At 42.0% G+C, this 25,470-nt stretch overlaps 1 protein-coding gene across 10 annotated transcripts in view; it reads right to left on the bottom strand.

The window, feature by feature from the left end:
• Window positions 1-1,280: 1,280 nt before the first annotated feature.
• The window catches only part of ATP10D (ATPase phospholipid transporting 10D (putative)), a 59,297-nt gene continuing 35,107 nt past the window's right edge, over window positions 1,281-25,470 (bottom strand). For 8 of the 10 annotated variants that reach the window (XM_030011844.2, XM_041122832.1, XM_030011871.2 and 5 more), the window contains 12 exons: window positions 21,977-22,592; window positions 20,419-20,525; window positions 19,381-19,507; window positions 15,682-15,866; window positions 12,093-12,402; window positions 11,382-11,458; window positions 10,726-10,851; window positions 10,205-10,405; window positions 7,366-7,446; window positions 7,015-7,119; window positions 5,581-5,768; window positions 1,281-2,989 (listed from right to left, as the gene is read on the bottom strand). In XM_030011844.2, coding sequence (XP_029867704.1) covers window positions 2,440-2,989; window positions 5,581-5,768; window positions 7,015-7,119; window positions 7,366-7,446; window positions 10,205-10,405; window positions 10,726-10,851; window positions 11,382-11,458; window positions 12,093-12,402; window positions 15,682-15,866; window positions 19,381-19,507; window positions 20,419-20,525; window positions 21,977-22,592 — 2,673 coding nt within the window. In that variant the 3' untranslated portion in view covers window positions 1,281-2,439. Of the gene's footprint in view, window positions 2,990-5,580; window positions 5,769-7,014; window positions 7,120-7,354; window positions 7,447-10,204; window positions 10,406-10,725; window positions 10,852-11,381; window positions 11,459-12,092; window positions 12,403-15,681; window positions 15,867-19,380; window positions 19,508-20,418; window positions 20,526-21,976; window positions 22,593-25,470 lie in introns of those variants that run through there. The other 2 variants (XM_041122837.1, XR_005932158.1) reach the window with 2 other exon arrangements.

The following is a 25,470-nucleotide window of genomic DNA, read 5'->3' as shown; positions in this document are numbered from 1 at the left end:
TTTTGTGTGATACACATGTGAACTCCTGAGACTAAATGATCAGCTGCTACCTACCAAATCTGCTGCTAAGTTCTGCTCCTGCAGCAGAGCAACAGGAGGGCAGGTCACAGGCCAGTGTTGCTCCCCAAAGTCCTTTACAGTGACAGGAAGGGGAGAGAGCTGAGCCCTGCACTCCCTCAGGTCACTGCAGCAAGTCCCAGAGCTCCTCCATGAGAGCTCAACGCACCTCAGTCATAGAACCACAGAACAGAATAATCTCTTCTCTGTGACCGCAAGTGAAGAGAGCCCATAGATTTAAGGTGCAAAAGAAACAATCAGGTGAGACAATAGAAACAAAACCAGTATTTGAGGGCAGGAAAGCACTGGCCTGGCCAGCTTTTCTGGAGCCGTTTACAGCAGGAGAACATCTGCTGGGAATGATAAGGGTAAAGCCAAGCCTGCCTTGGGCTGTGCAGCAGAGCAGATGACTTCACTGGGTCGCAGCAAGTCTGTTCCTGTATGATTCTGCCCTTGTACCAGCTAATCGCCCTGCACAACCTGCTGGGCGTTCTGCGTCTTCTTCTTGGACACCTCGCAGTTCCCATGGCATGTACAGAAAGCTGAGATGTTCCACTCGGGACACCTGGAGTCTACTCCTGGCAAGGTGCCCCTGCAGCAAGAAGGATGCTACAGGCAAACATCTGAAAATCGTAACTGCAAACCAACATGCTCGACATGATCTCTTAGAATTTGAATGTCTGCCATCACTTCAAAGGTTCCCACTAACCTTACGTTAGAACTTCCCAAAAATATTTTGTCATATGTTGAACCAAATTAGAAAAAAATATTTGCAGAAATGGCTGTCATCACTGGCTCCTTCCACTGTTTTTCTTCTACAGGCTAAACAAAAAGGATATTTTTCTCCTCACTAACACTAGGGATGGAGTCAGCCCTAATTACATTCTACCTTTCAAAAACAGAACCGTTTTAAACTTTTGGTAACATGTGGTGACCTGCATTTGGATGAACTTAGCATGCCCTCAATATCTGCCCTGCATAGCAGCCTCTTAGACCTCACAGCGTTTGTTTAAATTCTTTCAGAGATCTTAAAAGATGTGGAATATGTAATGTTGATCATTCACATGGAAAGCTCATGGTTCAATTAAAAAGCAGAGCCCTTGCCCCAAACATGGTGCCTAAAAATAAACACACAAATCTTGGCAATTTGAAAAAAGAAAGTCTTAGAAAGAAAAAGAACCAAAAAAACCCATGGGCTCAATACTGATTAATTCATTAGCAGCTACAGTTTGAGGAAACTTTATTTCAACAGGTGCTAGTGGATACAAACAATTTCCTAAGCTCCTCCATAAATTGGCCATGTAACTTTTTGGAGAGGGAAGTAAAAAGGAGGCAATATTTTAGACAGTCTGGAACCCAGAAGTAGCCACATGCACCTCAGCCAGCTTTTGTGCAGTGTGCAGAGCAGCAGGGAACTGGCAGAGGCAGGACATCTCCAAGATAGATGAGCAACAGATCTCAAATTTGGGACATGCAATGGGTTATACCTTCTTCTGAGCAGCCTTTAGAGATACTTAAGCTGTTTATTATGAAAGTCTGGAGGAATGTAAAAACACCTGAGAGTGAAGAAGAGTAATGTCATCAGCTAGAAGCTGCTATTTATAGGAGAAGACCTGAAGACAGACTGGAGTTACCCACTGCCACTGGCAGACAATTTTTCAGTGCAGGCATGAGGTAGAGTTTAGTGAAAACTCAGGCAGTCAACATCTGAGTTGGGTGAGGGGGAAAAAAGTCCAGTCGGCGGCGAATGACATGAAAGGGCACATGGAGACAAAAAGGAGGGATGTGGCAGGAGGATGAACTGTCGTGGAGAACAAAAGGCTGCACTAGGATTTGCTTTTTGTGGAAGAGGAAGGTGAGGGAGACACGTAACACATATATCTCATCTGGTCCGCTCTTCTGATGGTTAAAATTGTGTTTGGCCGGCACCGAGATGGCCCATGCAATAGCCTGGTGAACAAACTGGACCACAACGGTTAAAACAACTACTGTACACACATACCGGAGGAGTCTTGCAACAAGCCAAGTAACACTACATCCCACCACTTCTGCTTACTTCAGCAAGTGGTGAATCCCAGGGAACGCTAGGATTTTAGGACAGCAGTACAAGGGAGGAGGTTGGCTTACCTGAACTAGATCCTGCAAATCCGTATTCATGCAATGTCCTGTCCATAACACCATGGGGTATTATGCAATGTTGTATACAAGAAATAAGCACTATGCAAAGACTACTGTGTTAAAAAATATAAAAAAACACCCAGCCATTTAGATCTTGAACATCTTAAGAAATTACTGAAAAGCTTTATAAACAAAAAAGCCTTTAAGGAAATGTGTGCATCATCTACCTTGGCTGAAAAAAACAAAACCACAATGCAGCATAAATCAGCAGTTACTACTCTTGGGTTTTAAACAGCATTCTGACTTTGTAAAATACATTAAAGCATCTTCTTCACACAAAACAGAATTCAAACCTGCTTTGTGTGCTAGAGAAACAGCACTGCTGCCCTCTTCAGAAGCACACATAGAGACTTTGGTACATGAGTTATTACTGCCAAATGTGTCTGAATTAGTTTTCTTTGCTGAATTCAGAAATACGTTTTTTTCAGAGTTCAAGCCATTTGTAGTCCCAGACTCATCCTGAATGTCTGGTAAGAAGGAGGTGTCCTCTACTAACCCATGTCTTGAACAGGCCTGAAGAGGTGCTTTAGATGTTGGCAAAACACTGACAATGCTTTCTCCCTCTGATACAGCACCTGTGGCTGAGCTGGAAGACCCAGAAGTAGCCTGGAACTCCACTCTACAGTTTACAATGCAGTCATCTTTCCATCTCTTAATTGCTTCCCTCTGCTCCTTGGGGGTCAGTCTGTCAAGGTGCTTGGCTCTCAACACCGGAGACAGAAACAATGTTCCTTGGAGAACTCTCAGCAAATATCTACAAAATAAACAGTTTCAAATAAGCTGTTTAGAAGCAGACTCAAGACTGTTTCCAGGAACACTGAAGGAAACCAAACACCATTCAAGTAACGCTGAGGCTGCAGCAGCCTTTGAAACAGTTTTTGCAGGTGCCGTTTTGTGAAGATAAACTGTAAGGCCAGCAACTGCACCAGAACATGTTTTAAAACTGGCATTTTCAAAGACAGATATTGATATTAGGTGCTTCCATTTTTCTGTCCTGAACACGGTTCTCCCACAGACTAGTAGCTGCAGCAATGGGCACTTGCAACTTCAGTGAAGGGCCAGGGTCCCAACTACACTGAAAGTGGAGCTTTCTGCATATAGTGTCAGGCCCCAGAAAAAAGGCATCAAAATCAGTGCACAGTTTAGAGTTTCCCTGGCACTTCAGTGCAGATATAAGGAGTTAACAGATACTGTGGAAAAAATTAGGCCTAGAAAAATTCATGCTTCCAAGTGAGAAGCTGTTTATCGCTGCTGTTTTGCACTGATAATATAGCACTAATACAGCCCTGGAAAGCTGGGAAGAGTAGGCAGAGCATCATTCTAAAATTCTTAACTTTTGCAGGAGCCAGAGAATTCACCAGAAGCAAGAAAGAACATGAAAGCAAAGGCCAAAGAAAGAAAGCATCACATGCAGTAAGAGGAATATGGAGTACAAATGATGTTCCGGAATTAAACTCTAGGAATAATTCATATTAAAACTGACTTGACTGGCAACTTAGGTTGGGCAAAAGTTTTAATCGTAGATTTTTGCAGTGAATTTTCAGTCAAGAGGGCATCCAACATCTGTCCCTCTGTAGGAGAGCTGCTCCTTAAAAACTCCAGTGAAAGCCCCAATCTCACTCCCTCAGGCTAGGTTTAGAGCACCCTTTAGCTTCCCCGCTGAGTGGTGGCTTTTCAGCGCCTTACAGAGGATTACATCAGAAGTAAGCAAGGAAAAAAAACTTATGTGTGACAGCAGTGGTTCCATAATAGGCACTTCTGCTTCAAATCACTGAAGTGGAAAAGTTTGAATTAGCCACAACAGCTATAAATCTTCTGAGGTATTGGCACAGGGAGAGTGCAAGACTCAAAAGAATTTCACTGGTAAGGCTAAATACTTTGCATTTAATTCACCATGAAAAACACTGTCATCTTCAAAACTGAACACCTGTATGTTGGAAGCAGTCTCCAAGCTGCAAGCTTTCTTCTACCTAGGCTCTCTACAGCCTTATCAAAAGGTCCTAGAACAGCATTTATCAATTTATTTGTTGTGTAAGGAAGATCTACTGTGTGTGAAAGAAAAGGCTCTACTGTCACCATCTGATGGCAAGCTGAGAGCAGGGATGGGGAGGGAAGAGCGTACATGTTGCTTGCACCTCACGGTTTGTCCTGCTGAATTGAAGTATGAACCAAAGCTACCAGTTACGATCTCCAGTGATGACATTCTTAAGACACAGATCGGGACGCGTTCAAAGGGGACTCAAATACTTGGTGGCTATTGCAGGCACCTACAGCCACAGCTCTGCCAGCTTTCCTATTGGTGGCATTGCCAACTCATGCAGCCTGTACTGCAGCACTTGATCCAGAAAGTGTGCTCAGACTGTGCCTAATGATATAAAATTATGTCAGGTAAGGAGGAAACAGCAGTTATTCTCCTCAACACTTCTCTCAGTATCTGTCTGTGCAATTCAGTTTCAGGTCCCACTCTTTCTGAAATTATATAACAGGGAAAGAAAGAGACATAACAACAGCAGAATGAGTAAATGAGCACTGGAGGCACTTCGCTAATAGGCTGCAGACTTGATTTCATGTTCAGCCAGTGAAAGAAAGATGGCTGTGGCTACTAAATAGAGCTAGACTGAGAGTTTGATGAAGTCTCTTTCACTGGTTTTCACACACTTTTTCTCTGTTGGCTCACTCAGTTGTCTCACTGCTCAGCGTGCTGGTGTCCGGGACCTCCACCCAACGCTCCTGCCTTTCCAGGGTGAATGAGTTATTGAACTTGAGAGTTAGCACTTCTTCAGTGAGGCAAAACACTTAAACATTAGGCACGATAAAAACACAACTCAGGACCCCTTGTAAATCTAGTCAGTGTGTTTCCACCCCACAAAGAAGCCTGTACATGCATTCTTCATTCTAAATATTCTTATATATATATATTCATGACATAAATTTCAAACAGAAAATGGTTTCACAAATAATCACAGACTAAGCACAGTACTTCTACGTACAGCACATGTTCAACTTTGATTACTAATTTAACTGATTTGTATATAAATTATAAACTCTGTGGTTACAGAGATTACTGTTTTTTTCCCTCCAAAGACAATATTTAATATAATATAAAAAATTTAATGTTATATAAATCACAAAAGGAATTTTTTATTTACTGAAATTTACTTTGAGAACATGTCACTAAGGAGCTGTCCTCACATGGCTTGGTCTGGTAGAGTTACAAAATTTTCTTTACACTGGGGGTCACAGGGCAAGGAAGACCTCTACCTAGAGAGATTTATAGCATCACTGACTCCAGGAAAACTAATTTTGCTAACAGCAGCAATCTGCAATTATTAAACAGAAACGCACCTGGGTAGCAGAGCAACACAAGTAGTCAAGAGGCAAACTAAGTAAAATACTGGGTCTGTCATATGCTTTTCCATGATCCAATAAGGATTTGATGGGGGGTTGTGGGTTTTGCAGGTTGCCCCAAAAGCCAGAGTGAAGACAAAGTATAACAGGATGCTGCCAACTATAACTACTGTATGTATCCAAGTCTGTAATTCAAAAAAAGGAAAGAAATCACATTTAAGCTGTAAACAGAAAGACCTGTAACACCTGTATGTGTGTACACATGCATTTATGAACATGCACACACTCTTCCAGGAAGAATGGAGCCTTCTTCCTACAGTTCATAGGTAACCCAGCCATTTAATTTTTTTTTTATTGTACTAAATGCATAGCTTTTGATTCCTGTGTGAACGACATTTTTCATGACCACCTCATCCACTGGCAACAGAGAAAGCCTTCTCAAGCAAATGGAGGCAAGATCTTCATATGACACCACCCTTACATATTTTGCTTGAGACATTGATTAACTGTTTCTGTAATTTTATACCTAAATGGCTATAATAGTTACTATGGAAACAACACTGTCACTGGTCTGACAGCTTGCTGATATTCAAAAATGCCAAATAAAACCCATTTAAGTAATGTTTTCCTATTCAGAGCGTGGATACACATATGCTACCCATATATTCTCAATAAAGACATTTTTATCACTGCTGCCATGCTCCCAAAAGAACAATGAAAAGACTGAATCACAACTTGAAATTTCATCCATTATGAAAAAATCCTAAAATATATTTTTCAAAAAAAGACAGAGAAAAAAATAAAACCCATTAATCTGTGTCCTTCTATTGTAAATATTATTTTATTTTCTTTAAAATTATAAAAAATAGCCAAGTATTACCCTTGTAAGGGCTGTAAATTTATCCAAGCTAATGCTTTAGCTTGCCCAGACTTAATTAAAAACTGGAATAGCATTTCTGTAGCGTATTGGTTCTCTAGTTCTGGCACCAAAATATACCTCTGAATTGTTTATCCTGGCCACAGAGCAGATCATCAGTTCCAAGCATTCCAAATCAACAGTTCACATTCTCGTCTTTGAAATGCAAGCTTTGGGAACTAACGAAGGCTCAGTAGATCACTGGTTGGTTTTACCATTTGCAAAACTAAACTGACATCCCCCAAACCACCATACCCTAACGAGGCAGGATCCTTTTGCTATTTATAAATAATTCTGAGGCCAAATTTTGTTAATTTTAGTCATATGAGTAATTCTATTGGCTCCAATGACAGCTGCATCAGGAGAGCTCACATGGTGACATAAAATATTTAGGTTTTGGCCCTTTTATACTTATTCTGTTTTGTATATGAAGCTCTTTCTTCCATTTAATTTTAATGAAAGCTGTATGCACATACTCTGTTAGGAATATACTCTTTTGGAAACAAAGTACTCACCACAGACTTGCACTCAATGAGAAGGTGAAACAGTATTATGAAGAGCGCTGCTGTGTTTATAGGGTTTCCAAAAGAAAAAATGTCTATGTCCGAGCCATAGTAAGTCTGTAAAGACAGACAGTGGTCAGCATAATATATTCTTTATGTATAGTCCTAATACACAAAATGGCATGAACAGTTTCAATACCATACATATTTGCATGCACACAGTTCTGCTCAGTTCCAATGATGATCCTGTTAGTACACATTTATATATGAGGAAGTAAAATCAAGCACTTCATTTTATTCTCTAATTTGCCTGGGTTTTTAGTATGTCAAAATGTATAAATGTATTTCATACCCAGCACTTACAAAGTAAGGCACAAAAAAGCAAACGAGACTTTGGTAAAAAGCATCCAGCAACGTTATCCAGAAAGGTGAAGGCAAGTAAGCCTGTAAGAAAAAAAGATAATGGCATTGAAACAAATTGAACAAATTGCTGCATCCTTAATTAGTATTAATTTGGATTTGGGGAAAGATTATCTGCAGAAGTAATTCCAGTTAGTTTCCCAATGAAGAGACATCTTTTGTGTGTTATGATAGTAAGAATAAAGAGCTCACTCCACACATGCACCTAACTGTTAGTATTTAAATCAGCAGCCACATCTGGGAACTCTGATCTTACAGCTGTTTCTGCCGGAACAGTCCTACCAGAGCCTTACCTAACTGAGTACTAAGGAAGGGAAAGGGCAAGGGGACAGTGAATTAGCCTAGCAGCTTACCATCACTGAAAGCCAAGTCCCACTTTCTTCTATCTCCACTCCCTTCTTTTTGGTACACATGCTTCTGCCTCTTAATTTGTGCTGGTTGACTCATCTGTGTGGACCGGACTCCACTGTGAGCTAACTTAACTCACTAGAGTGTGAGAAATCAATTCACTTTTCTGCTGGAGTAGCATGTTGCTGTTTTAGTGAGTGAAATCAGCTCCTGGAATGATCTGATGGGACAACCAAGCAGGCACAAAGAAGGTAGTTTAACTATGTGGGTGAAAACAGGGAATGGGAAGAAAAGAAGGGAGAAGAGGAGAAGGAACAAGCCTTCCTCACTCAGTGGCAGCAAACTGCTATGACAGCTCAACCGCTTATAAAACCAGTTCATGTGCCCTGGCTCAGATAGATCCCATTCCTTCAGGCACTAAATTGAGACACACAGGTGAGCAGTCTAGTCACCCAGGACTTCCTCTACAAGTACTGGAGAGAGATGGGTTTCTCCAAAAGCCATTCAGCCCTTTCAAGAAGTGAACAGCTCTCTGGAGGTGGCATGGGAAACTTCTTATTTGCCTGTCAGGGAAGTGTCTTAAATTACTGAAGATGAATCCAAGTTACTGTCCATTTTTATAGCTTATACAAAGCTGTGCACTTGTGATGTCATGGTGCAATATTGTGATACTACATCTTTTAAAGCATTTCTCTTTCTTCTGTACTGCACTTAATTCGAAACAATTATTTCAGTGTTCCTCCATGCAAGAAAGGAAATGGTATACTACTTAATAACTCCAACCACAGATCAAGGCAATGCTATGCTAGACAAAAGAGGAAAAACTCTGATAAAAAGTAAGGGGAAAAAAAAGGGAGGAAAGAGAAAAACTATTGTGTAATGCAGTAATTCTGATTGTGTGCCTCAAAACCTTCATCTCAGCTCAGATCACTGTACATATTCTGAAGATCAAAACAAAGGGCCGAATCCTGAGGCCTTGTAACCTTTACTTATTCAAAAGTCTCTGTGACTGACAAAGCGCAGACCCGCTCTGGCCAGTCTACAGAGGCTCAGATTGGTATCAAAAGAGTACTTAGTTTTGCAAAAATATCGTAAACCAAGCAACATAAAATATTTACCGCTATGTAAAAAGAAATGTAAAGTCCATGAACAAACAAAACGAATTTTCCCCTCACTGTATATCCTTCTTTCCCTTCTAAACCAGACCTAGACTTCTGTCAGTTCATACAGATGAGACTGCGCAACTAGTACACAACATGTTGTAGCTCATTTTTGTTAATAGTATTTTTTAGAATAGAACAAAACAGAACAGAAGAGAATATTTCAGTTGGGAGGGACCTACAATGATCATCTAGTCCAACTGCCTGACCAATTCAGGGCTGACCAAAAGTTAAAGCATGTTATTAAGGGCATTGTCCAAATGCCTCTTAAACACTGACAGGCTTGGGGCATTGACCACCTCTCTAGGAAGCCTCTTCCAGTGCTTGACCACCCTCTCTGTAATAAAATGCTTCCTAATGTCAAATCTGTTATTGAAAGGCTATGATCATAAAGAAAATGGTGAGGTTTAGATGACTCACATGCTCAGTGTTTCCTCTCTCTGGGCTACTAGTATCTATTCTGTCTCGGGCTCAGTATGTCACTGCCTTCAATTGCTATAATAAAAATATTATTTTAATTAAGTGTTAAACTAAAAAAAAAGATAAAGTTAAAATTATGCTAGAATTCATGCTAAGCAAAGCAGAAACCAGGAAAAAGCTTACTGATTTATGTAATTTTGATTCCGAAACTACCCCCTACTCCCTGTGGCCTTCTGTGCTAAATGTTTGGACAGAATTTACTTATAGAGCAGATATGATGTATAGTGTTTTCAGATGGGAGAAAAGTGCCACCAGCACATTCCAGAACATACCCATAAGGGGAAAAGAACCCTGAATGTCAGAACTTTCTTGAGGATTATTTGAAAGGAATCTGCTCTGGTTCTTATCCATTCCTCATTACTTTGCAGCTGAGACCCTTATATGACAGTGAAAAACCAGTATCTAGTGCCCTTATCTTTAAAAGTTAAGCCCAGATGCTCAAAAGAAACCCATTTTGAGGAAGTATGTTGACAGCTGAGGCAGTGAATGAAGTGAACATGCTGGTAATCTTGTTTATCTAGTACATTGTTTCACCTGAAGTCCTTAATTTCTCTTATCATCTAAATGTCTGATAAGATTGGGTGTATGGCTGAAAAGAACCCAAAAAAAACTTTTGAAAAAACAGCTTTTATTTGTGCACATACATTTGTGCACAGGCCTATATGTTTCTCTAATAGAGACAGTGGTTTTAAGCTCCAAGTTTGCCTGATGTGAACCATGAAGGAAAGAAACACAGAAATGGCTTAAAAGCTGACCATTTCAATTTGCTTCAGGCCAAGAATTCTGTAACCTACCACAGATTTCTGGCTCATCATGTACAGCTGTGGGAGCTGCATGAGTATCTCTGCAGGCACATCTTTGTCCAAGACACCATAAACGATGGGTGGCACCGATGTAAAAAGGAGATTGAAAAGAATCAAGATCCAATAGTCAGTCATTGATGTGCCTGAAAACCCACAGAAGAACTGGTACCAGAACAGGAGGTTCACATAGGCCTGAAAAGTCAAAGATGACATGACAAAATGTTACCCGTGGACAAGTGTTTTAAAAGCCAGGAGGAAAACAGGCAGATCTTAAGTCTGGTTACAGTAATCTGTGGAGAATTAAGTATAAATGCTGTGGAGTTCATGCCACACTTTGAAACTATATGCCTCTGAAGACATAAATGGGAAACTGAATTGTTTGACATATGCTTTTTGTGTCTTTTTGAACCCATTCACAATAGAAACTAAAGAAGAATATAAAGCCCCGCTAAACCCTTCAGCGCTCTCAAATACATAAACTATTATTTCCCTGGGATGGGACAGCTACATACCACGTTCTTGTAGAAGAAGTAAAGCACCATGTTGGTAAGTCTGGTATAACACCAGTGACCATGGACAAGCAGCAGCTTCTTGAGGTGTCTAAACTGAGAGATTGCAAAGTCACTTGCCATCACAGCCTGCAACACATGTGAAGGAAAGGACATGTTAGTATCCAAACTGTTAAAGACAAGCTTCAGATACTGCCAAGTGAGCAACTTACCTGCTGTTGGAAATTCTTATTTTATGATTTTTTTATACATAGTTCTTACAGTCTTACCCTCACTCAGATCTGAGCCCCTCCATACAATGTTTTACACTAACACACACAGCTCAGTCCAACACAACATAGGCAAGAACATGGCTGTCTATTATTATCACACAACTGCACAGACATGACTGATGCTTAGGCTACTTGTTTCCTGGCAGGACATGAGTAATAGGGAGTTTGGTGACAGGCAGCAAGCTCTGTTGTTTGGAGTTTTAACTTCTGCAGCATTCAGCTTCCGAGCACTCCTGCAAGAGTGTTGAGGCCTGGGTGTCAGTTCAGGCTGCAAACTCTTGCCTGTGTATGGTAATGGACTGTGGAGCCACTGGGCCTCCAGGGTAAACTCTGAACCAATTTAAAATGGAGTCTGATGTAATTTGCAGCTGTCTTTGTATACACTACCTGCATGCCTTCTTGGCCTGATATTCCCACACCAGTGTCAGCCACCTGGATCATACTGACATCATTGGCACCATCACCTACAGAAAAAAGAAAAGAGGAAAAAACAAAACTAACCTCTTTTATTTGGAATGCAACCTGGAGGCAGCTTTGCCAGCTATGACATCGCCATGGAGGTGGCAGGAAAAGACAAATATACAAGAACACCAGAGAGTTCAGAGAAAACCATTTTTATGGCCAGCAGTGCAGCCTATGAAAAATTCTACAGAAAGCAAGATTAGTAAGTGGAAGGCCTGACTGAACCGAGCTATATTCTCCAAATGGATATTAGCTGTTCCTTTTGTCAGAATTTAGTTGGTATGCTGGAACAGAAAATATGGGTGTTTGAAATCACAGTGAGTCATCTCCCCTATCCCTCCCTATTTTGGAGGGTTGTGATGGAGAATGACAAAGAGAATCCCCTTACTTGCTCCTTTGGACATGTTACATAACACTGTGCATGACTGCTGCTCTTGTTGCTTTACATTACCATGAATAAGTTTATGGACTAGATTTGCTAGTTCAGAAGACTAACATCATTTTCTGCCAGAGACAACTATGATTCAAAGGATTATCTTCCTTGTAAAGTAAATTTTGTGACAGACATTAACAAAAATATAGAAGAGAAGAAACAGGCTTCTACTTCTTTTCAGAGAATATAACCACAGGACTCACCTACAGCTAATGTCATTGCCTTTAGCTTATTTCGCACCAGTCTGACCACGATACTCTTCTGCAGTGGTGTGGCTCGGCAGCAGACTACAGCCCGACATTTTTCTGTGAGTTCCAAGAAAATATTCTGTAGGCTGTCATGAAGGACATGCTCTAAAGTCCTTCCATCAATAACCAGGCCTGCACTGAACCCTGGAGCTTGGGTGGAGGGACTTGCAGAAACACTCCCAAGTTTCTGACTGTTTTTTTTGCTGGCAGAAGTATTCTTCTGGATCCCTTCTAAAATTTTGCTCATCACCAAGGCACAGGCATCCTAATTAAAGACAAGAGAAAGGCAACTTATTAAATACTGTTTGTGTTCTGGCTCCCATTTCAATTTATAAAATACATATAGAGAAAAGGCCAAATGCTGCCCTTGTGTAGCATTTCACTTGAATCCAGAAAGGCTCAAACATGACGCTGAATAACCCTTTAAAATCACAAAGGATGCAGTCTGTTGTTAATAAAAGGGCCTGTGATTTAACTTTGCTTAAGTAGATTGGCTTGGGCATTGTACTAGAAGGGAAAAAACTGAAGCAAATCAGAAAATGTTCATAGACTAGCAGAAAAAACAACCATTAAGGATTCTGTAATATAAATACAGCTTTTATAGAAGACTTTTGCTCTCTACTTTTCTTTTGTCTGGCATGCAAAGCCAAAAGTGCATTTCAAATCAGATTATAGATGAGGTGCAATGAATTACTGAAGAACTGGCCTTGTGGAATTTTTTACCTTGTCAGAATCAATATAAGATGCCCAAAAGATTCTTGGTATCAATATGTAATGCACGGGTTAACTTTGTTCATGAAATCGCATGTGGAGGTAGGGATATTCTTCACTTAGATAAGATCATGAGTACCGATGATTAGCATATGTAGAGAGACGTTTACAGAGCATGAATGGGACTTGAGTCACCTAAAGAACAGCTGAGGAAGACTTCGGCCTTCATCCCAACAACCACCTGAAGGCAAATTACGACCACTTAACACCTGATGGCACAAGATACTGAAGATACCAGCCAGCCATCACGTATCAGGGACTAAAAAGACTGTATAAATAAAGAGGCTCTTCCCCTCTTTGGGTGTGAGCTTGTGGCGGAGCACTGTCTCCCCGGCCGCCCAGCGCTGTTTTGCTCTTTTATCGCTTGCTAATAAATTTGATCTTTTAATACAAATTGGCTCCTCCAATTTGTCACGAGCGTCTATAACAATAAGCATCCACAAGAAGACATAACAATCGAGTAGGATTAAACCTGCCACCCAAACCAGCAGCATTTTTAACCACTCTTTATCACATGACTCAATTACTGAGTGGTGGGGAGAAGGTGGGCTTTTTCTCTGACAAAATTCTTGGCAGATTAGTTTTCTTGAATAGTGTGCAATGTACTTTAATGCGACAACTCTTTGTACATTTACGCAAGACAAGCAGGGCTGAGCGAATATACCACACAAAGCAGCACAAAACTGAATTCAATAGAATTTGCATAACAATAATTCTTACATTACTAATATGCTGTAACTTACAGCCATTTGAAATCTCTAATAACATGTGAAGCATGTCAACTCTCCAACCTACTGTGTGGATTGTCCAGCTCATAGTTCACAAACGAGTTTTACCATGTCTAGTGCACACAGGCGACTCATGAGGGGTTACAAAAGCAACCCAGCCTTGGATTGCCTTGAGGCCCTGTCTCTCTGCAGAGAGGACTCACGGGGAGCTGTGTAGACAGCTTAGCCCTGGGTTGTCTGATAAACCCTAAACTAAACAGGGTGGTGGCTGTGCCATTCAAAGAACCAAAACCTGAACTGAGCCTTGAAATCCCTTAACAAATAGTATGCCCTGAGTCTCAATCCAACCACTATTCAGTTGCCTGAGGAAGCAAGGTTAAAAAAAAAACCAAAACCTGGAGGGTTTCAGCTTCAGTTTCAAATGACAACCTTGTGTATTCAAACAAGCACAGACCAACAAAGGAAAGACAAGGGGAAACTCCACTCAGATATACATAATCCATTTAGGCATATATCATAATCCACTCAGACAGTCAAACACACCATTCCACAAGTCAGGGGATAAAAACTCTAAGATTCAGGTTGGAAATGGGGGAGTCACTTCTCCAGCTATACAGTTGGCTTGTGAAAGAAACTCTTCCCCACCTTGATTGGGACGCCGGTTGAGGTAACTCCCCTGGGATTGAAAGCCCTTACCTGGAGGGGTAAGTGAATATTGTTTATGCTTTAAGTTTGTAAACGTGTGTGTGCTTGTGGTTGTAATAATGTACTATTCTTGCCTTAAAAAATTGCAATAGTGCATTCCTCCATTGTATCTGTAAAACCTGCGATAGTGGCATGTTAAGTCTGTAAGTGAAGTTCAAATAAATCATTTGCTTGAACCCTGCAGTTAAGTCCTTTTTTGTCTGTGAGAGGCTGAAAGAGTTAATGTCTCAAACATTGTGGTGGGGCAAGTTCTGCTTAAAGACAAACCCTGCACAGCAAGGAACCCAGGTGAAAAGCCCATCACCTCAGACGTCAGCAACAGGAGGGGGAGGGCGTGCTGGAGGGTGCCCAGGTCCCTGTTCTGATGAGCTGTTCTGATACAAAGATCAAACAATGGCCATGTCTGCAGGGAAGGAGAAGTTACTCCACAAACGACCCCCAAGCCCAAAGGCTCACAAATTGCTCATTAACCTGTTTGGGTGCCCGAAGGGGGGGCAAGGATGATAAAAGGACACAAACTGAAGCCCCAGGCATGCAAGCCCACCGGAACTGGACCCCTTGGCTGACTGAACCAACGCTGGATCCAGGACCGGTGAAATCTTTCTCTCTTCCTTTTTCTCTCTCTGTCGTCTTCTCTCTTTCCTTTTCCTTTTCCACAATCCCTATACCTCATCCGTTTCAAGATATAAACGGTTAACCAAGTCTGAGACTAAGAGTAGATCCAGCCGCCCCTGGGCTCTTCTCTGAGGAGGAGTCTAGAAAGCAAGGGGGTCTGCTCTGAACCTCGTGACTCAACGGGAGGGATCTCCTTATTCCCTGAATTGATGTATATGGTTACATGGTTTACAGAAGTAGTCTTATGCCAATTCCTGTTGTGAGAAACACCGCCACCTACTACCACACCTCCCCAGTTCAGTTTGCTTCTGTCATAAATAAAATCTTTAACTGATCGTTTGGTGTCGTTTCACCTTAATTTAGCCTGAGGGAATTTCGAATTAAACACCACTTCCTGGTCTGTCCAGTCTGGGTTGCTACACCATCACACCTACCACAAAGAGAAATTAAGCAGTCTATTCAATTAAAATAATTAATCATTATTTAGGGACTGTAAATAAAGAAACAGATGTTTACATACACATAAAGGATTTCATATTTGACCTGCAAGGAAGCAAACTGTCAGTTTTCCAGTATTTTCATCTTCCAATAAATCATGCTGTCTTTGCTTGGTTGGGAAAGCAGAGATCATTTTATTTTTCTGTATTGCCCTGTGACATAGCCTGACTGAATTTTTCAGCAGAGAAAAAAAAAAATTTTGAAGAAAAGTGTAATTTTCCACTCACCCTACTCTGTGATTTGAGAGTGAAGATTCTGTCATCTGGTTCCAGCAGTTTACAAGCATAGGCAATGTTGACAGCTGTCTCTCTCTTGTCACCTGTCAGCATCCATATTTTTATTCCCGCTTTCCGTAACGCCTGTATTGTGTCTGGAACACCCTCCTGCAGGCGATCTTCAATGCCAGTGGCACCTTAATTTAGACAAGCAGAAGGATTAGTGCTGCTGTATTTCCAAAACCAAAACGCTGCAAGAGTGACAGAACAAGATGGTCCTCTGTGTGTATCCACATCCCAAAACAGACACCCTACTGGGACATGCTTGGGAATTCCTCCCTTCCACATCTTTATGTCCCAGAGCCCATCACATGTGAGATTGTTGACACATACCCTCGTGTCCTGGTTACAGCTGGGATAGTTAATTTTCTTCCTAGTAGCCGGCACAGTGCTGTGTTTTGGATTTAGTGTGAGAATAATGCTGATAACACACCACTGTTTTAGTTGTTGATAAGCAGTGCTTATCCTAAATTAAGGATTTTTCAGTTTCCTGTGCTCTGCCAGCGAGGAGGTGCATGCGAAGCTGGGAGGGAGCATGGCCAGGACAGCTGACCCAAACTAGGCAAAGGGCTATTCCATACCATAGAACATCATGCTCAGTATATAAACTGGGGGGAGTTGGCCGGGAGGGGCGGATCACTGCTCAGGCATCGGTCAGTGCGTGGTGAGCCACTGCATTGTGCATCACTTGTCTTTTCTTGGATTTTATTTCTCTCTCTTTTTGTTATGTTCCTTTTCATTACAATTATTATTATTATAATTTTTTTATTATTATTAGTTTAGTTTAGTTACTAAACTGTTCTTATCTCAACCCACAAATTTTACTTTTTTTTTTCAATTCTCCTCCCCATCCCACTGGGAGCAGGGAGGAGTGAGCCAGCAGCTGTGTGGTGCCTAGTTCGCTGGCTGGGGTTAAAGACAAAACCTTGTTACAGCCTCAGGGGCCTCCAACTCTTCACAAGACCCTTTTAAGCCAACTTTTCTCATTCTCACAGTTGTTTCATCCATAGTGGCTGTGGGACACAGACTGCCAAGCTTCTCATGACAAATATATGCCATTACTCCCACTCCCTCCTACCTCAGACTAGCCCAAACCTTCTTTCATGTATCACCTCGATCCTTCCTATCTCAAGGTCCACTTCTCTTCTCAACTCTGCTCCAGGCCGTATTCTCTGTACCTCTTGTCCCAAGCCCTCACCTTTTCCACACCAAAATCCCCTCTTCTTATATCATATTTTTGCACACTGCTGCAAAGACCTGCCATTCATCATCAGGTTTCTCAACCACTCATTGCTGCGGTACCTCCTGTCCCAGGTCTTTTCAATTCATAGCACTGAACTCTGTGTTTTGCCCATCCTCCTGCCCACACCGCCAACCTTGACATACTCCCCCACAGGGAGGAAGCACTGGCTCTTAACACACACCCCTTAGTGGTTATAGAAACACTTTTAGCAAAAAAATACAGAGACTTTAACAGAGATACCCTCTTTTCTGGTGTGCACAGCAGGCAGACCTATGTCCCTAAAACCAGCTTACAAAACCTTCTGTTCTGGTAATAGTAAGGCAACACAACATCAGCATGAAGCAGAACCCTCTCTGAAAAGCTGCGGTGCCAGTGACTTACTACGGTACAGGACATTTTCATGGCTTTTTCACAATACAAAGGGTACTAAATCATAACCAGGAGACATGGTTTGGCTTGTGGGATTCTCAGGCTAAGAAAGTTTCTCAGAAAGAAACTTCAGCCAGTTGCAGCTAGGCTCATTCTGAAAGACAAACAATAAAATTCAAAGCAAAGTTTTCCCTCCTATCTTGATTCTAGTGTGTGACTCTAGCCAGCAATTTGTGCATAAAGCACTGACTGTCATATGGGGATGGATAAGAGCCAAAAGGTCTGGCAAATTTCCAACGCTACTGCAATTTCTTCAGTAAGTAACTGCCAACAGGGCACACAGCTCATGGCCCCTGGTCACCGGGAGGACAAAAACATCCGGGTCCTTGCTCTGCACTCTGCCTGCGTTTTGATGCAAGTCAACAAAAGAGGCAGGAAGGAAGATGCTAGGATCTATTTGATGCAAGCTTCTTTGAGACACTGCGATGCATCGTAGGAAGAGAGGAAAATGTTAACTTGGGTACTCTATACACTTAACACGCCACTTCTGAGGTACTTGATCACTTCATAATCCAACAGAAGCCAGCTTCAATACGTATACTGCTGAGATCCAAATCTGTGCTTATTTAAGTACTGCACATTAGGACTATTCTTTCCAGAAATAGAGTTCCATTCAAATACAGACCTAAGGCTTTATATATAGCCATATCGATTTCATACCTGCCTATGCAGTGGACTACAAACCACTGCTGTCCTCCATGATCCTGGCAATACTGAGATGATTTGAATTTTTGTCCTCAAAGAACAACAAGCAAAGTCTTCATTTCTGAGTCCTAAGAGGACAGCCAGAGTTACAGCTGCAGCTACACCAGGTAATGTTTATTAAGAAAGTAAAGGAAGGCTCAGAGAAGAAGAATGAGAAGTGCTATAAGTAGTTCTACCCTGCAGATCACAATGTACATATGTCCCAGGCAGGGGTAACTAAGCTAACAGAGGTACTGAAAGCAAGCACCTTGGCAGTATGAAGCCATTTACCCTTCTTATTCTCACTCCCTTTAATGTTAGGGCCAACCCATATTGCTTACTGCCCCACCAGAGACACAAGACAAAAAAGTGCCTTGGCCAGCAGGACAGCAGGTCTCCACAGCACCTAGACTTCCCTCTGCTGACTCTAGTGCAAAAGGGTACCTGTATAGCACATCATCCCTTAAAACTACAACAGCTAGCAGCACTGCTATGGCTTCTCTCGAGAAACATGCCAGCAATCCCAGAATTCCTTTTAGTATCAAGGTTTATGGCATTTGCCCTGAGCAGATGTGGCACAAAATGAGGGAAGCAACACTTTTCCACACAATAGGATCTGTCTCTCTTCAGCTTCTAGCATGAGCTGCCTTCACTACCACAGCCAGGTGTTTGCACTTTGTTTTCCAAATGTTATTTGCTGGGCAGTCCTCTAGAACTATTATTCCAGACTGCCTGCAGTTTACCTTTTACACATCTACACCAAACATTTTTCATTTTGTTTTGGCCTCCCCATTTCTGCACAGCTGAATGACCATCAGAGGAATGGCTCCTGCAGAAGCACGCCTGACTTCTTACCTACATGTTATTACAGGAGGACATAGCACAAGCATACCTGCTGTGCCACAAATGCAACAGTGATGGAAAACATGCCCAGAAGTGGGATCTCTGTGAATGTTTGTCCAGGCAGGCTTGTGATTTTTTTTATTATCATTTCACATGCTTGTTATGATAACACTTAAAAACTCTAGTGAGCACAAAAAAAGAAACCCAATTAAAAAAGAAAAAAATCAGTAAAACTTTACAAACAACAGAAGAGCACTAGCTGTCTTCAGTGTGCTTTACAACTAGTACAAACTTACCAGCAAGATTTATGAAAATTCAGGAGTCACAATAAATTCTAGGTCTGTAGGAAGCTGTGTGTTACACAAACTGAGTTTAGCACAGCTCTCTGCAGGTAAATTCCAATTATGAACATCATAAGCAGTTTCCTGGGAGTTACAGCATTTTCTACCTACCGAGCAAAGTTAGTTCGGTCTCAAGCCTGACGGCAGATTCAAGCAGTAGTGCCTCCCTATTGTCAATACTGGTTTCCGCTAAAAAATGATGATTTAACCACTCTGCATATTCTGCATCACTCATCACCTACAGAGGGAGAGAAGACATACAGCATGTATCTGGTCCTGTGTTTTCAAAGGTGCCTCAAAAGTGCCCTCACAGTTACTTCTGCTGTCCACACACTGAACCTGGAAGCACAGTCCCTGGCAGTGCATTAACTTACATGCCCCAACATGTCCATGGAATTAGTACGATGTTCATAGTGTTAGATTACTTTGCCAGGCTTCACAAGCCAGATTACTCACCCGCACCCTGCAGGTTCCTGGAGCTGCCTGACAGATTTCCATTTAGATGGAAGGTAGGCAGGCCAGTAAGCATAGTATACTCTCCCTACCACTCTTTAATTGCAGCATTGACACAGACACAGTATCACTGCACAGCTGTATACAGCTTGATGACTGTACAGCTACACAGCATGTACTTTCACTTTCCATAAGCCTTTGTAAAGAGGTTTCTTGCCTGTTTCAATCCCTATGGAATTTTACTTCTGAGCAGCTTTGAATTTAAAATGGAATCTCAAAACATCACTTAAGTTTTGCATCCAGAGCTTGTAACACTGCAAACTGTTTGTGAAACCCAATAAAACAGGTCTGACTTAATTTGTTTTCTGTGTCTGTAATTCCAACCAGGGTAAGTTTCACACAAGCAGACCTGCTCAGGACTCTTGAAGAAAAATCAGGCTATTTGACAACCCCTGTTTTAGAATTAGGCTATTAAGCTGCTTGGCATCCTGAACTGACAGCAACTATGGCAATCTAATGGAAGTCAAGAATTTATTTGGGTCAACTTACAAATCCCTCCTGAAAGAACATAAGGATAAACAAAATGTGGCAATGGAAGCATCTGTTCAGAAGCCGTGATGTCTACTCCACTGGTGATACCACCCAGGTTGGTCACAGACTGTAAACATTCTTAAAAATAGATATTAAAAGGAATACCTTCTTAGCAATACACAGAGTGCGCAGTCCTCTTCTGGCATACTCATCCAAATGCTTCTGAGTTCTCTCTTTAATCTTTTGTTCCATTTCTGAATTATTAGTACCTACTATCACACAAAAAGCAAAGAAAGCAAATTAAATATGCACTCTTAGGCTAACTGTAGCAGAAAATTTTGAAGGTCTAAATACGTTTTAAAAATACCAAAACGTTAACAGGTTTTATTTTGACTATGAACGTATCTTCATGTTTGCACAATGTACTGTGGCTATACCTATAGTGAGCATGCACTGCGCCAGTCTGCACAAGCAGTGAGGGGGAACACATCTGGTACTGATACATCTTTGGATGCCACTAGTACATCAAATTGTTTTCCTAAAATAAATTGATTTTCTAAAATGAACTGGGCCACAGACACCCAAGCAGCTTTACTTTCACTGGTCTAGTGGGAGGGAGCTAAAAGGGCAGTTGCAGAAAAGCTTATTTAAAAATAACTATTAAGGGATGGACTAGTTGGACAGGCATTCAACCCACCTAACTTTGGACACGTAGAAGTTAGGATCCAAGTTTAACTTGAGAATCAAAGTAAGGAGAGGCACCTCCAGACAGAAAATCACCCCCCTACTAAGACAACAGATTTTGGAGGTACTGTTTCTGCCCCATGGCCTACAGAGGCTTTTTGTCTAGACTTTAGATGGCTAATGTTGGGTGAGTTAAAATCCACCCTTGGAACTGGAAATATCCCTCTTCCTCACTGAGACCAGCCAGCCATGGAACATACAAACCAAACTCCCTTTTGCAGAAAGCAAGCCTTTAAAAATAATTCCCTTATGTTACTCCAAACCATTAAAAAAATCCCCTTGGAACATCTTCTGAACTTAAATATATTTAGGTATTTATTTCTAACATACATAGATAATACTTTCTCTTTACTGCCTTCAGTGAAAAATCAATGACTGTTCGCTACTGCGTATGAACAGTTAGTGCTTAAACAACATGGTGCAGCCCTCCTGTGGCAGATTCAAAATACATTTACCCCCGAACAACTGGGCCCAGCAGGAAGCACCCCACAACTTTACAGATATTATTATTACACCTAGAAACACAGAAATAGTCAGTAGTTGAAGGGAAAAAAATCTCAAAAAGCATTGATAGGTGACATCTGCCAGCGATACCTCTCTCCAACAGGTCGGAAACACTAACACAGGTAAAGACTAGAAAGTATCTCATTTTAATAAACATCTCTCACGTGTAGCAGAAGCCAACTATTCAAGTACATGACCTTACTTTATAACTGGAAATACTTCAGTTGGCTCCAAAGGGTCTGCTTAGACACCACTAAATCCTTTGAATAACAGCTGCTTCCCTCTTCTCAGTTTCCACACCAGCACAACCATATCTAGGTGACAAGCAATACTATCTTTCTGGGTTCCCTATAAGGAACTATTCACATATAATAGTTCTGCTTGGTTACTTGTCTCTTCTCATGAATCAAGCCATCTGTTCAACTGTTCTGAAGAATGACAAAGGTGAGCAAAGAATTAGAAGTTCTATACATACCTTCAGATGCAGTTCTCAACAAATCCATCATGACTGAGTCTGCACCTTTTGTGTACACCAGCACTTTGTTGGAGACTGGATGCCGAACCACCACTGACATCCTTTTCCGCACTGAATCAAAAGGCAGGATGTGCAAAAGCTGAAATGTTAAAGATCCCAGACCTGCAAAGTCCACAGTTACTTGATCTGGAGTCCTAGACTGTAAAATACATTTATAAGCCCTAGCAGCATGAACCAAGGCAGCTTCATCTGGACTCTCAGCTTCATAACATAGTTTAGGTAAGGGAGACAATTCAATAGATGACGCAGCACTATTGCGTTCACAGCCAGCAGCTACATTCACCATATCTAGTTCTTGAGGCACCTGGGACTCTTCTGGGCTGTCAGTATTGTGATGCTCAGCAGCCCTTTGAGCAGCTCCATCCAAGGCAGGTGAAGCCAGTTTCATTCTGAAAATAGACAGTTTGCTCACAAAACTATTGGGGCTTTCAGATGATGACTCTTTTACACTTGGAAGCGGGGAGGAACTTAGTCTCCGGACTGACAATCTCTGGAACATCTGCCTGATTTCCTCAAGCGATTTAATAGGCATCCTACCCAGTGAAGAGTGTCTCATCTGGAACAGAACAGTTAGAGAAAGCATTTATGTAAAATTCTTCATATTTTATTAAAGAAGGACAGCTTACAAACTATGTATGCTTCTTAACAAATGTAGTATTTTAAAATTTACCATAAGTTTGATTGCTTGTATAAAAGATGGCCAGCTCAGTTAAACATAACCATATGAGTACACTAAACAGCTTCTGTAAGAGCTTCATTATTCAAACCAAAAGAATTGTAAAAATACTTCAGATCTGAAAACTGTATGCATTCCAAGTTTGATTCATGACTCCATAGAATCACAGAAACATTTAGGTTGGAAAAGACCTTTAAGACCACTGAGTCCAACCATCAACCATGCCCACTAAACCATGTCCTGACATGCCTTGTCTACGCACTTTTTGAATGCCTCCAGGGATGGTGAGCTCACCACTTCCCTGGGCAGCCTGTTCCAATGCCCGACAACCCTTTCAGTGAAGAAATTTTTCCTAATATCCAGTCTAAACCTCCCCTGCCACAGCTTGAGGCCATTTCCTCTCATCCTATCTCCAGCCACCTGACAGAAGAGACGAGCACCCACCTCACTACAACCTCCTTTCAGACGGTTGTAGAGGGTGATAAGGTCTCCCCTCAGCCTCCTTTTCTCCAGACTAAACAACCCCAGTGCCCTCAGCCGCTCCTCATAAGACTTGTGCTCCAGGCCCCTCACCAACTTGGTTGCCCTTCTTTGGACACGCTCCAGCACCTCAACGTCTTTCCTGTAGTGAGGGGCCCAAAACTGAACACAGTATTGGAGGTGCAGCCTCACCAGTGCTGAGTACAGGGGAACAATCACCTCCCTGCTCCTGCTGGCCACACTATTTCTGATACAGGCCAGGATGCCGTTGGCCTTCTTGGCCACCTGGGCACACCGCTGGCTCATATTCAGCCAGTTGTCAGCCAGCACCCCCCCAGGTCTTTCTCTGCCGGGCAGCTTTCCAGCCACTCTTCCCCAAGCCTGTAGCGCTGCATGGGGTTGTTGTGACCGAAGTGCAGGACCCAGCACTTGGCCTTGTTGAACCTCGTACGATTGGCCTTGGCCCATCAATCCAGCCTGTCCAGATCCCTCTGTAGAGCCTTCCTACCCTCGAGCAGATCAACACTCCTGCCCAACTTGGTGTCACTTGCAAACTTACTGAGGGTGCACTTGATCCCCTCATCCAGATCACTGATAAAGATATTAAACAGAACTGGCCCCAATACTGAGCCCTGGGGAACACCACTTGTGACCTGCTGCCAACTGGATTTAACTCCATTCACCACAACCCTCTGGGCTCATCCATCCAGCCAGTTTTTTTCCTAGTGAAGAGTACACTTGTCTAAGCCATGAGCCGCCAGCTTCTCAAGGAGTATGCCATGAGAGACAGTGTCAGAGGCCTTGCTGAAGTCAAGGCAGACAACATCCACAGCCTTTCCCTCATCCACTAAGCTGGTCACCTGGTCATAGAAGGAGATCAGGCTGGTCAAGCAGGACCTGCCTTTCATGAACCCATGCTGGCTGGGCCTGATCCCCTGGTTGTCCTGCACATGCCATGTGAGTGCACTCAAGACGAATTGCTCCATAATCTTCCCCAGTACCGAGGTCAGGCTGACAGGCCTGTAGTTTCCCAGATCCTCCCTCTGACCCTTCTTGTAAATGGGCGTCACATTGGCAAGCCTCCAGTTGTCTGGGACCTCCCCTGTTGACCAGAATTGCTGATAAATGATGAAGAGTGGCTTGGCAAGCTCCTCCGCCAGCTCCCTCAGTACCTTTGGATGGATCCCATCTGGTCCCATAGACTTGTGAGTCTCCAGACGGCATAGTAGGTCACTAACTATTTCCTCCTGGATTAAGGGGGGTATATTCTGCTCTCCAACCTTGCCTTCCAGCTCAGGCGGCAGAGTACCCTGAGGATAACTGATCTCACCATTAAAGACTGAGGCAAAGAAGGCGTTAAGTACCTCAGCCTTTTCCTCATCTCTGGTGGCAATGTTCCCCTCTGTATCCAATAAAGGACAGATATTCTCCTTGGCTCTCTTTTTATTCTTAGTGTATTTGTAAAAACATTTTTTGTTGTCTCTTACAATAGTGGCCAGATTGAGTTCTAGCTGAGCTTTTCCCTTTCTAATTTCCTTTCTGCATGACCTAACAAGATCTCTGTACTCTTCTTGAGTTGCCTGCCCTTTCTTCCAAAGATCGTAAACTCTCCTTTTTTTCTTGAGTCCTAGCAAAAGTTCCCTGTCCATGTAATACTTCTCTTTAGAACTGTTTTAGTCATGGAACAGTGTGACATGACTTTTAAAAGTTGTGGCAAATGCAAATAAACACTTTAATTTTTGTTTTGTATTAGCAAGATACTTGTGAAGAGTAAACCAACTCCATACCCCTCACAGTAACTAGCTGCAAGTACTATCAAACATACAGTACCTTATCAATACTTTTTTAATGCCCAAATTTAAAACAAAAGACAGTTCCCATCTGACAAATGTTACAAAATAATTGGCTTACTGTTATTCAGAACAGTTAGGCAGCTAATAGCTTACAAACAAGGAACAAGGCATGCAAGGCTGACATTCATTTCTCATTACTGGTGAAGAGTTAAGAATGAGTTATCACCAGGAAGCATGTTCTCCTTTGCCACTGAAAAGCATAAAGTAAGCACAAACTCTGGCTTCAGTTCTACCGATACTGCACACAAGTTGTAATGTGTCTCCATTCAGCACCATGGAAATAGAGATTAGGAACATCCTTTCATCGCCCCTCCCTAAGGCAACACAAACCTTCCATTGCCTTGAGCTCTTTCATGCCATTCCCCAATTGTGAACTCAGAGACCTCATGCCACATTGACCCTCCCAATCTACCTACTAGTGACCT

This window comes from Aquila chrysaetos, chromosome 1 (assembly GCF_900496995.4).
Source record: "Aquila chrysaetos chrysaetos chromosome 1, bAquChr1.4, whole genome shotgun sequence".
Classification (NCBI taxonomy): domain Eukaryota; kingdom Metazoa; phylum Chordata; class Aves; order Accipitriformes; family Accipitridae; genus Aquila; species Aquila chrysaetos.
This window is presented reverse-complemented; position numbering and strand designations above follow the sequence as displayed.